Source organism: Triturus cristatus, chromosome 5_1 (assembly GCF_964204655.1).
Source record: "Triturus cristatus chromosome 5_1, aTriCri1.1, whole genome shotgun sequence".
NCBI classification, from domain to species: Eukaryota; Metazoa; Chordata; class Amphibia; order Caudata; family Salamandridae; genus Triturus; species Triturus cristatus.
In genome coordinates, this window is record NC_140587.1 from 363,871,455 (window position 1) to 363,884,472 (window position 13,018).

A 13,018-nucleotide genomic window follows, 5' to 3' on the forward strand; every position below is an offset into this window, starting at 1 on the left:
ACGCAAAGTGCTGCGTGTAAAGGGGCTGTATTTACAAGGACAGGAAAAGCTGTCCAGGATAGCTTTTCCTGCCCTTCTAAATATGGTGCAGTGAAATGCTCTGCCAGTGTGTCACAAAAAGTGACATACTGGCAGAGCAAGGGGCTTGTAAATCTGCCCCTATATATTTTATTTATGCAAAATTAAGGACAATTAGGAATAATGTTTGCATGATTTTATTTTATAAATTCATAAATACAATTAATTAAAAAAAATAACGTTTTTCCCTTTAAAAAAATATATGTAAAAAGCCTACACATTAATTACACATATCACTTCCAAATGGGATTACTACAAATTAAGCAATGATACAATTAATTAGGCCTGGGCTAAAATTCCGTTCTGCTCGAGGAAATTGCGATAATTTGACATTTTAGCGTTCTGCGGAGAGCGCGAAAATGTCAAAATTTCCAGAAATGTTTTGCTTGCTCACGCTGTAAAATAATACAATCTCGCGTGCGTGCGATCGCCTTACCTCAATCCCCGCGTTCGCCGACAACTTTTCCTGATCCGGTCGCGTTCTCCACGAGATGTTGGATTGTTGGTAGCCATTTGCGCTGTCTCGCGACAGTTCGCGCCCGCAGTAATGTCATTCGTCGCGCGATCACGTCTTTCTTCTCGCGATCATGCTACGCAAGACAAGTGAAAACAAGATGGCCGCGCCCGCGAGCAAGCGCATGGGTAAGTTGGCGAGCCGTGACCACGCAGAAAATACCGCGAACGGGCGGGGAAAAAACTTCTGCATCTTCGCGATATTTCCGCGTGTTTGCGGAGATTTTTAACATTTTCGCGATAGTTTGCGAAAGTTAATTTCGCAAATTCCGCCCACCCCTACAATTAATGAGGGTGAGTGTTGTTATGTTTAAATACCTGTTTAAATATTAATATTTACAAATCAAATAAGTATATTTAAATTCTTTTGTAATTGAATTGTAATTGAGTTTAAAGAGGTAATGTGTTGTATATTTTTTATGTGTTAGCTTCAGTTTAATATTACTTAATTTAAACAGTTTTACGTACATATTATACATTAATATTCGATTTTTACTATACCTTATTAAATTTCCCTATAATTTCACAAGAGTAGAATGATACCCTACTGGTGGATATCTCCACTAACAGGTGGGATGCCAATAATAGTAACTTTACACTTATAAAGGCAGTCTTAGAACTTTCAACCCCATCATTTGAGGGGGCGGAGACATATACGCTTACATCAATGTGTAAATCTTCACTTGGAGAGTAGTCATTCATATTTTCACACCTATTAATTTGATAAGGCCAAGATTCAGGTAGTGGGTGCCCCCGTACGCATTTCAAAGTGAAGAAACTGGTAATGTGAATTTATTCTGAGACGAATAACAAATATATTGGGCCTTATTTACAAAAGTAAACTTAGGCTTAAGCGTAGGGATACTACTTTTTGTTATTCACAAAAGTAAATTACTAATAGTAACGTTACTGCTAGTAATTTTACTAGTAGTACCTTTACTACTAGTAACTTTACTAGTAGTACCTTTAAAGTACAGTACTTAACTTAAGTTTAAGTTTACACATTTTTGGTATTTACAAAGGTAAGTTACCACTAGTAACTTTCCTATTAGGAAACTTACTTGTAGTAGTTATACTTCTAATAACTTTACTACTAGTAAGTTTACTAGTATGTTTAATATTTTTTTGCTATTCGCAAATTACAATTGTACCTTTACGTGTAGTATGTTTAGGAATACAGAGACTCCTATATGTTCATGTGCAGAGTTCTCTGCAGGTGTGAAGATACTACACGTAAAACTACACTGGTAGTTTGTGAATAACAAGAAAATACCAAACTAGCACCAAAAGTGTAAGTTTAACTTTGTGAATAAGGCCCTCCAATGGTATTTTCAAGGCTGTACTGACCAACAGTAGACTGCAACGTAAAACTTGCATTTGCTAAAACAGTCACCACTTCATCCTCAACAGTACTCTTTGTTGCATGGATTCTTTGTGCAAAAATACCTGAATCCTGTCCCTGTTATGGTAAGGTGCGTGCCACCTCCTGTGCCTCCTCGTCTTGGCATCACATCAGTAATTGTTGGCGTCAAAGAATCTCGGTAGGTATATGGACTTTGATATGTGATGGCGTCTACACCATTGACGACACGGACACTGCAGTTCTCTGAATCACCAGTTCCTGTAAAAATATGTGCAACAGAGATCTGAACTTGCTTTTCAAATACTCCATGAACTGTCCAATCATCCAATTAATTTGATAATTTATTGTTTTGCTTTTAACAAAAAAAGGTTATAAGAACTTAGTCAAATATTACACCCTCACTAATGTTTTTCTAAAGCTGTGTCACGAAAAATAGCAAACTTCTAATATATGGGATGCCTTCGGGTAGCTACGCGCTTAATAAATGTTTTATTCATTCATTCATTATGGCATCATGGCCCAAAAATATTCTTGCATTATAATTGACGTGAGCACTTAGTGTGGTGGGATGTCAGCAGATATACATTTTCATCAAGGGCATAGCTGTTTACCCTGTCACCTGCCAAATAGTACCTAATCCCTTGTATTTACAAAGTGTCTGGCAAAATAGTGCATAATCCATATTGTTTAGTTGGCCACATGCTCAATAGTAGAGATGATGTACAATTTGACCAGCAGCTGGATAAATGGTGTGAACAAGGTGTTTATTTAGCCGACCATGAAGAAAAATGGGACACCAGACAATAGTAGGGTGGCGAATATCTTGTAATGGGGATGCAGCATGTGTGAAGCCTTTGAAAGTAAGTACATACACAAATGTACAATAGTTTGAACAAAAGCAAGTGCGTAGATTAAGCTAGGCTGCTTACAGAAGAAAAAACAGTAAAATCTATTAGGAATAAAAACATTTATGTTATTTAATATTCAAATATGAAATGTAGGAATTAAGCATCAATTTTTTCCCCTCATTCTTTCATTGTCGATTTGCAATGTTGCTGAAAATGTTATGTTAATGTTAATGTTAAATGGTTCTTATAGAGCGCTTATCACCACTGGTCTCTAAGCGCTAAACAGACAACCACCAACATCGTACCGCCTCCCCAACCACATGCCAACTCCAATTAGCCTGAAGGCGTTACTGTGCCAAACAAAAGTGTCTTCAGTTTTTTCCTGAAGGAGAGAAGGTTAGAATCCTCCTTCAAGCTAGAGGGAAGGTCATTCCAGAGTTGAGGAATGAGCACTGAGAGAGCACTACCGCCTTTAGTTTTTAATTTGAATCTGGGTTGAACCAGATTTGGAACAGCCCCAGAACGTAGGGGCCTAGCGGGAACATACTTCCTCAGGCGCTGTTTAACATATTCCGGGGCATTGCCAAAGAGTGCTTTATGGGCCATGCAGAGGCCTTTAAACTGGACCCTAAGCTTCACTGGAAGCCAATGTAGTTTACGAAGGAGGGTGGATGCGTGTGCACTTCTAGGAAGAGAGAAAACCAGTCTGGCCGCGTCGTTTTGCACGACTTGCAGTTTCCTCATCAGCTTCTGTGACAGGCCCAGGTACAGAGCGTTACCATAGTCTAGCCTCGAGATGACCGTTGCTGAGACAATAGTCTGCAGCGTGGAGGCAGAGAGAATGGCAGTAAGTTTACGCAATTGCCGCATCACGGCAGTACAGGAGCCTACCACAGCCGACACCTGGGGGGCCATAGTGAGAGCTGCATCGATCTTTAAGCCAAGACTCTTCACTACCGACCCCGGGCTGGGGGTTTTGCCAAGTTCAGGGGGCCAGTACAAATCATCCCAGGGATTGGCTGTGTTGGTCACCACCAAAACCTCCGTTTTATCTGCATTAACTTTAAGGAAGTTGTTAGAAAGTGTTTGTGTGGATAGATATACATTCTTATTAGTAATGTCAGTCTTTACCAGTGCGTCAAAACAAATAAAATGTATGTGAGAGCAGGGCTATGGAGAGATGAGGGGCACGTTTGCCTGTGGGTCATGAGGGAATCCAAGGAGGTGGTCATGGGGGCACCAAAAATTAATGTCGCACTGGGCGCCGACAGCTCTCAAGCCGGCCATGAGACCAAGATTAGGATGGCTGGTAGACCAGGTCCAGGAGAACTTGGCTGAGGAGATACCAAGCTATAAGGACTAGGACCAAGAGGATTAGTGCACACATAATCTTAAGAACGACAAGGATTATGAACAATAAAAATACCTTGACCATGGCCAGGAGAGCCAGATATGTGACACCAGGTACACAGACAACCACAGCCAAAACGAAAGGTTCTAAGGAAACAAAGGACTAGGGGAATGCTGTAACTTGTCTTGGTTACTATGGATCCTTAATAAACCTTCATCCTTAATCCATACGACTTGGCTATGCCCAATCATTCATTCATTTCAACACTGGCGACAAGCAGAAATGATCAAAGCATGAAGGGAAGTGTAATGCAGGAACAGAAGCGATTAAGAGAAACTAAGAAGTAACTGGAAGAACTGCACAAGAAACTAAGAAGATTACCAAGGAATAGATATTGAAGCCTGTAAGGAAGAAGTGCGCCTGATAGCCCCATGCTGTCTATTTACACCAGACAGCCTGCAGTCCAGGGCATTTGAACAGGCTAGCTTAAAGTGTGCAACAGACTTGGAGGGCTGCCTATTTTAAATTGACGAGAAACATTGGTGAGGAGTGAACTGGTGAGGCAATGTGCATTTGAACTGTGTGAAGTGTGGAGACTGTATTAATGTTTAACCTCAGTTGAAATGGTGAGGGGGCGTGAGTAATTGGATGTCATTGAACCTACCCTTGCCCTTTTGAGAGTCTTGTTACCTTGGACAGTGTGAAGTACTGTCCAGGAGATCCAGCATGCTTTATAAATACTAATTGTGGTGAGTTACTGTTTCAGCTGTTGCGGCTTGAGTGGCCTGGGCTCGCCCGGAGGCAGTACAAGCTGGAATGGTCCTGAGCACAGGGAGCCAGCAATCTGAGTTAGAGACTCTTTTGAAATGCTTGTTTCTGTGGAGCAGCAAGCGAATGGCAAAAGGAGTCATTCTCCAGCATTCTTTGTCTTCCTTAGAGAGTCTGTGTGGGAGCATGTGCAAATGATTTCTACGACTCAGTGATATCACGCGCATAGCTACATTTGGATGCGTGTCACTGGGAGGGAAGCTAGAACGCTGACAGTCGGCAGTGTGGGGGACACTGGAAAGATTGCAAGTAGATTGTAGCATGTTGAAGGCTTGATGTTCTTGCTGGACGGATGAGGTAAATGCCCTCCGAGTATGCACGCTAGATGTTTGTGAGAAAGTGGTGAAAGACGTGTAACCCGACAATGAAGCCTTTGAGGTGGCATAAGTGCAAAGGGCACCATATCTATCAATGCAGTGATGGTGGCACGTGTGTTCTGAGAGATCATCAGCAAAAGATGGGTTAACACAAGAGCTGATGCATACAGCTCATGGTAGGACTTTCAAGGCATGTGATGACAGTGGTAAGCAGTGGAACTGCGTACAGTGGTGTATCACTGATCAACACAGTTTAAGAGTGAGGTGTTTCTTTAATTATTGACTTCCTTGAATATTCTGACAATGTATTTGTGTAATACTATGCTAGAGTTTTATGTGCTCTTGGGACATGTTTGTGTACGGAGGGGATTGTGTTGAGAGTATGAAGTTCCTGGTTCTGTCATGAGGATACTAGCTAATTGTACTTACTGCATAGAGAGAAAGGAAATTAGGTGGCATATTTGGGGTATGTGGAGCTTCAATGGAGTGCTAGAGTTATATGTTTATTTATTTATACGTTTTTTTATAGCGCTAGCTTGACCCGAAGGTATCAGAGCACTTTACATATAATTTGAGATTATTAGATTGAAGTACATACAAAAAAAACAGACAAAGAAAATCGTTAGGCAGCAGCGGTAGTTACAGTATGCATACATAGGAACTGCTTGAGCTAAAAAATGTACAAGGCATAGTGAACTGCTGAAACACTAATTTAACCACTACAACTGGTCAAGGCAGGATGGGTGTGAGCTTTGCGAACATAGATCAGTTAGGGTGTGTTAAAGTATTTGTTGAGCAGCTGGTGTTTAAGGTCCCATTTGAAACAGGAAAATGAGGGGTTGCACCGCAGGTCACTAGGGAGTGAGTTCCATATCGTTTCCAGAGAAATAACGTGTCTGGGAGGATTTATTTTTTAGTTTGGGAGGTGCGTTGGAGCTCCTTAGAGATCTGGCTCTACCAGCTTTCGAAAGTTTGTTCTCCACATAGTTGGGGTAATGTGTGTGAATGGCTTTGTGGGTGATGCAAGGGGTCTTGTAGAAACATCTTCCTTCGATTGGAAGCCAATTGAGGCTCTTTAGGGCTGGTGTAATGTGCTCCCTCCAACTGTCTCCTTTCAAGATGTGCTTTTTTTGTGTACTAAGGGGAGCTTCGAATGTGAGGTCGCACACCAGTGATCTAGAGTGTTATTATTAATTTGCTACCTGTGTGTTTTTAATTATTATTATTTACTGCCATGCTGAATTCTCTTCCCAGTCCTGTAGTATTAGGGGGAATGTAAGTTGAGTAACAGGTTGGTCCTAAAGTGTGACCCATGGTGAAATGCTGGTGTGTGTCATTGTGTAAGGGTTGAAAGAAACTCATGTGAAGATGCCCTGTGTGTGAGGCAAAGTGGGTTTAGAGACACCCATTGTTAAGGGTTGAAAGATACCCATGTGAAGATGCCCTGTGTGTGAGGTGAAGTGGGTTTAGAGACACCCATTGTTAAGGGTTGAAAGATACCCATGTGAGGATGCCGTGTGTGTGAGGTGAGGTGGGTTGAGAGACACCCCATGTGTAAGGGTTGAAAGATACACATTGTGAAGATGCCCTGTGTGTGAGGCGATGAGGATTGAGAGACACCCATTGTGTAGCGGTTGAAAAATACCAATTGTGACTGTTTGATCACATTGTGTCATCTTTTGTCCTTCTGATTTGATGTTTGTGGAGAGGGTGTATTTATGGGACTCAATGATTGTTTTATTTATGTTTTCTATTGTTTCTATAAGAGAGTGGGATGTGTTATAACTTGTCTTGGTTACTCCCCAGTGTTCTAAGTCCCTGCTGCTCAGCCAGCATGTGAGGTCAATAGAATGTTGGATGTGTTTGTGCTTGGATGAGTGTCAGTTGATGGAATGGGCTGAGCAGCAAGGATGCTGCTCCTAGTGGGGAGTTCCTGTGACTTGTAACTAAGCTTAATAAACATTCATTCTTAATCCATGTGACCTGGCTACGCACCATCATTTGTTCATTTTAACAGGGAACCAGGAAGATCAGGCCAAAGAGGATCAGGACCTTGAGTACCACAATCAGGAGGACTAGGGTGAGGACCAAAAGGCGGATGAGGACTAGGAACAGCAGGACCAGGATGACCATGCCCTGAACATCCAGTCCACAGGGCTAGGAGAAAGATGGCCAAAAAGATGAGGAACAGGTTGGCCAAGGACGACCAGAGGAAGGAGGACCATGACCAGTAGGTGCTGAAGCACAAGGAGCAGCAGGATCGGGACCAGAAACTGAAACTGAAAGACTAGGAAGATTATGTGCATGAGGTATATGGCCAATAGGACCATGGTACCATAATAAGCTAGGAAGATGAGGGGGGAGTAGCAAGGATACCAGGAGGAATAGAGCCTGGAGGGCCACGACATTAGCAAGGAGGATTTGATGGATCATCACAAAGAGGACTAGAAACAGACCTAGGAGTGCCAGGGGTACCATGGCCATAAGACCACGTGGAGCAGAAAGAACAGGGCCTGAGGGTAGCAGGACCAGGGTGAGGAAGAACAGCAAGACCAGAACAGCAAGTAGCCAGGATGTCTACGGTGAATGGACTTGGATGCCCAAGGGGGTCAGTTCCAAAATGATGGGCTCAGAAGGATCCTGACAAAGGAACCCAGGAACAAGAGGGCCCAGATCATTGTGTCCAGATGATCCAAACCAGGGAGACATGGGCTACAGAGGTCAAGGTCTAGGACGGCCCAAACATGAGGCCAAATGGAATGGGGAGACCAGCAGCACCAGGAACTGATGTACTAGGAATCGGATGAGCAGGGTGTTAAGGATCAGCATGACCAGCTCAAGAGGACAATGGTCAAGAGGATCAGAAAGGAAAAGGAAGAGCTAGGAGAAGGGGGCTAGGAAGGACTAGGATGACCAGAAGGTTTATAACCAATACGAGTAGGCATACAAAACCCACACAAGGAGGAAAAGAAACAAACGGATCAAGTCTAGTGGACGAGGTACACATCCAGGAAGAGAATACAGACTATGAAAACGAGAAACAGGAACACCAGTGCTAGACAAACCAGACTGAGAGTGAATAAGAGTAGGAGAACAGGACCTGGAGGATCGCATACAGATGGCCAGGGAACCAGAGTCAGCTGGACAAGAGCTAAGAGGAGTAGGGCAAAGAGGTCCAGTGGGACCACAGCCAATGGGAAAAGTAAGAATATGTCACAGAGGTCCAGTAGCATCAGGACCTGGCATATCAGGACAGGGAGGACCAGGACAGTGAGAAAAAGAAGGACCAGGACAAGGAAGGCCAGGATGATAGGAGCAAGGGTGACCAAGCGAGGTTTCTAAAGTATGATTCGAACAAGGAGGATCAGGAATAAGTGGACAGGTTAATGCAGAAACATGATGACAAGGGGCAGGTGGACCAGGGCTAAGAGTATTACAACAAGTTGAAAGCGGATCAGGAGAACTAGTCAGTGCAGGAAGAGGTGGACCAGGCATTAAGAACAAGAACCAGATAGGAGAGGATTAGGTGTACAAGAAGGATTAGGATAACCAGGAACAGGACTAGGAGGACCAGAGTGGTCACAACGAGAGTACCAGGCCTGAAGTTCCAAGAGGAGCAGGAGTACCAAGACCTCTTAAAGTATCAGGACAAGGTTGGCAAGGACCAGGGGACCAGGGCAACCAGAGCCACGAGGTCAGGTAGACAACAAAGACAGGAACCATGGCAAGAGGAATCTGGATTACCCAAGCCAGGAAGACTAAGAATGCCAGATCTCGGAGAACCAGGAAAACATGGTTAGGTGGATGGAGAAGGACCAGGGAGATCAGAAGTTTCAGGGTGAGCATTAGTAGTACCAGGATCAGGAGGCCCATAAAGGAGTAATACAAGGAAGGGCAAGGAGCAGGGCCAGGAAGACGAGGCTCGGGAAGGACTAGAACCAGGAGCACCAGATTAAGGAAACCAGTACCAGGGTGACCATAACTAGTTGAACCAGTATGAGGATCAGAAGGACCAAAACAACAAAAGTAAGATTTGTACATGGGAGAGTACTAGCACCAGAAGGTATAGAAGGACCTTGAGAAGAAGGAAGAAGAACAGGAGCAGGAGGACTCCTATGTGATTCTACACATCATGTATTATGATGTCCCTTTTGTGAACAGATCTTTTTATGCTTCTTATGCTGTGAATTCCCAGAACTCCCTACCTTTTTTAGACCATGTAAAGGATGATAAGTATTGGCAGAAAAATCAGAGTATTCAAAGTAAATAAACAGTCAGGACTGATACAATCCCACCTCTGAGCTATGGCGGGTGCTGTCTATGCTGGCACAGTAGTCTAAGGATGCATCAGAGGCCAGAGGAACTGAAACTTGGCATAGGGGTCTAAAGGCAGATGAGTGAAATGTAGTGTAGTCTGTGAAGAATTGCAGAAAGGGTTTGGGAAACTCAAATGGCTGAAGTCAGGAAAAAGGAATGACTAACAAAGGGAGGGTGGTGGTCAAAGAGCTATGGAAATCCGCAAACAAGAGCTCAGGCTCATAAGAAGTCTCAGATGAGTAGAAGAGGGTGTAAGGGAGGCTCCAGATATGTCCTTACAATGGCCCAAAGACGGATTCTGAGTAACAAAGGGATGTGATTGCCAGCTGTGATAGCACTGGGAAATAAGACCAGCAGTGATAGGTCTGTAAAACACTAAGGGCTAGATGAACCATGGTGGAGATACAAATGTGGCAGAAGTTTGGAAGGCCAGCAAAGAGAAAAGCAGTGTCAAGACCACTAGAGTAGTCTGTGTGACCCAAGACCTTTGCATTGACAATCCATGTGCATTTTTATACTGTGAATATGTAGCACGTGTATAGTAGTAAGACCCTGTGTGTGGTGAAAACCTAAGAGCATGGGATGCATTTTGCACAACATGATGGAGAGTAGATACAGTTTCCATAGACAATGGAAGTGAATTGACTTTGCCCCTGTAGCTGGAGAGTGGAGACCCATACAGTAAGGAGAGGGAGGATCAAGAGAAGGCTTACCACACAAATTCTATGAGGTCATTGATAGAAGAGGGCTGCTGCTTAGGTCTTCCTGAGTGATGGTGTAGGGCAGATATTAGTATTGAGGGATAGGTCAGAGGTTTCTCTTGATCCCCCTCGAACACAGAAAGACCGTCACTCACACCCTCATCACCACGGCAACGCACTCTACACCAGAATCAAGAAAAACCTCACCCGCAAGCTACAAAACATCCAGAACGCCTCAGCCAGACTAATGCTCAACCTGCCACGACACTGCCACATCTCCCAACACCTGCACACACTCCACTGGCTCCCCATCGAGGCAAGAATCACCTTCAAGATTCTCATCCACGCACACAAAGCCCTCAACAACACCAGACCAGCATACCTGAACAGCCGACTCAAATTCCACCCACCCCAAAGGACCCTATGATCAGCCCAGCTCTCCCACGCCATGGTCTCCCACACCAGGAAGTCCAGATCGGGAGGCCGCTCCTTCTCCTTCCTCGCGGACAGAGCCTGGAACGCCCTTCCGCTCCACCTCAGATAGACGACATCACTCCCCATCTTCATGAGAGACCTCAAAACATGGCTCTTCGATAGACCTCCTCCTTGATGGACTGGATCCTGCACCTCCCCTCCACCCAGCACCTTGAAACTCTTATGGGTGAATAGTCGCGCTTACTAAACCCATGATTGATTGATTGAAGCAGGACTTATCTTTTTTCAATGCCTGGTTGCTCAAAAAGAGTGACAACAGCCAGGTGCTGAGATATCATGCTTTAACGTTTCCTTGTTTTGGATACTAGAGCCAGCACTATTGCAACTGCTGTGAGAGCCATAACCTAGCACAAAGGCTGTGTCTGGGCGACAGCCAGAAAATGACATTTGAAAAAGAATCTTCCCAAATCTGTTCTGAGACCTCAATAGTGGATCACATCCCCTGTTTGTAAAATGAGTATAAAAGTGGAACTGTGAAATGATTGAACCATTACTCATAAGAATGGAGGTATCAAAATGTAAGTGTTTATTCAGTATCTTTTTTCTTACCATATTTCCAATAAAGTCAATGTTTAAGATATCTCTGTAAGTTTCTTTTCTTCTGTGTTTTTGAGCCTATATCTCTTTCTCTGATTTACTGGGAATATTTATTCATATTCCACATGAATTATAGCCCCATTGCCTTGCTCGTGGCTCCTCAATGGAATACTTTCTCCGATGGCCCGGCATAGTAGGGATTGTCAGAGGACAGACGTTACACTTTCCACCCTTTTTAGGGGAGAAGCTGGCTGTAAAGGACAGGAAAAAACAATGACCCACAAAACCCTGGGAGAAACCTCCCAGCATGAGAGGCCCATTATTTTTGTTTTTTTCCAAAAGCAAACTTCCACTTTGGGAGTATGTTTTTGAAAAACAAAACACTTTTGAATAGTTTGCCACTCCCCATAATATCTGATGTCCATCAAACTTTTCTCGCATAGACAGGAACCAACATGACAGCAGTTCCTGTAGAGAGTTGTTCACAGAGCCGGCAGACAATTCTAAATTTGGCAGGATTAGGTCCCTAAGAATGGCAGAGGGGCTGTCCTCTGCCATTCCATCCCCAAACTCTAAATCTGGTCCATGGTTTTTCTTCCTTCTGTCATGAAATGTAACGAAGCTTCCTAATTATACTGTGGTGGTGACCTTATAATAATAATAATAATAAATACATCTTTATTTGGGTGCAATCGCAACCATAACAGATACACTCATACAATGAAACAAATCATCATTATAAATCCAATAAAAAATTAAGATAATACGCAGCTTCTGGGCATGAGTAGTAAAAAGAGGGTGAAAAAGAGAAAATTTAAAGGCAAAAAAAGTTATTTAACAGTTAATCTGGTCTAGATAGTTGATCTATAGGCGGCATGCAAAACAATTGGCATTGCACAAAGTGTGAGATCATTAGGCAAAAGCTGCAAGTACATAAGCACCACTCTGGCTTGCCTAAACATCATGGATTTTAAAAGGGAGCGAAGAAACTGCATTCTTGGGTAGCTAAAATATTTACATAAAAGGACAAAATGTAACGTGTCCTGTGGAGACCTATAGTCAAGCCACAGAGTCCTCTCAGATTTGGGAGAAACAAAACAGACGGGGATGCCAAGAGAGCAGTTTGAACCTAAAACGGGTAGCTAAAAACCTGTCGGTTGCACTTGTAAGGATAGAGAGATGGTATTTCCTACCCTGAATAGACTTTAACAAGGCATGCACCCTCACTGTTGGTTTCAGAAGCTCGGTGGTTTCATGTTGGGCAGAGGCATGTTTAAAGAACAATTCTTTTACATTGTTAAGGGTCCTGGGGCCTTTCTGAGTCATGTGAAAGTCATGTGAAAGAAAATATCTGCCCTACCTAGAGCAGAAAGAGACTACTTGACATACTGTAACCAGGGGATTTTAAGAGCATGCTCTAGCGACAGGCAATCTGATATGATCAGGCAATTTAGATCCTTACCCTCCCTGGACCATATCTTTACCCAGCACAGCAGAGGTTTAACTGCCATCTGGTCAGCTAAGTAGTTAACTACAAGCTCTTTGTGTATGGTGAAGGAGGGAGTGCTTTGAGGAACCTTGAGAATCAGTTGCAAGAACTTATTTTTGGCCACCTGTAGCTTATGTGCTGAAGTATACCCCCAGACTTCACTTCCATATAAAGCCTTTGA

The 13,018-nt window shown here is 43.4% G+C and overlaps 1 protein-coding gene across 2 annotated transcripts in view; it reads right to left on the reverse strand.

The window, feature by feature from the left end:
* The window catches only part of LOC146830894 (fibrocystin-L-like), a 1,907,335-nt gene that overhangs the window by 705,837 nt on the left and 1,188,480 nt on the right, over positions 1–13,018 (reverse strand). For both annotated transcript variants that reach the window (XM_085605084.1, XM_085605082.1), the window contains exon 42: positions 2,038–2,212. In XM_085605084.1, coding sequence (XP_085461210.1) covers positions 2,038–2,212 — 175 coding nt within the window. The remainder of the gene's footprint in view (positions 1–2,037; positions 2,213–13,018) is intronic.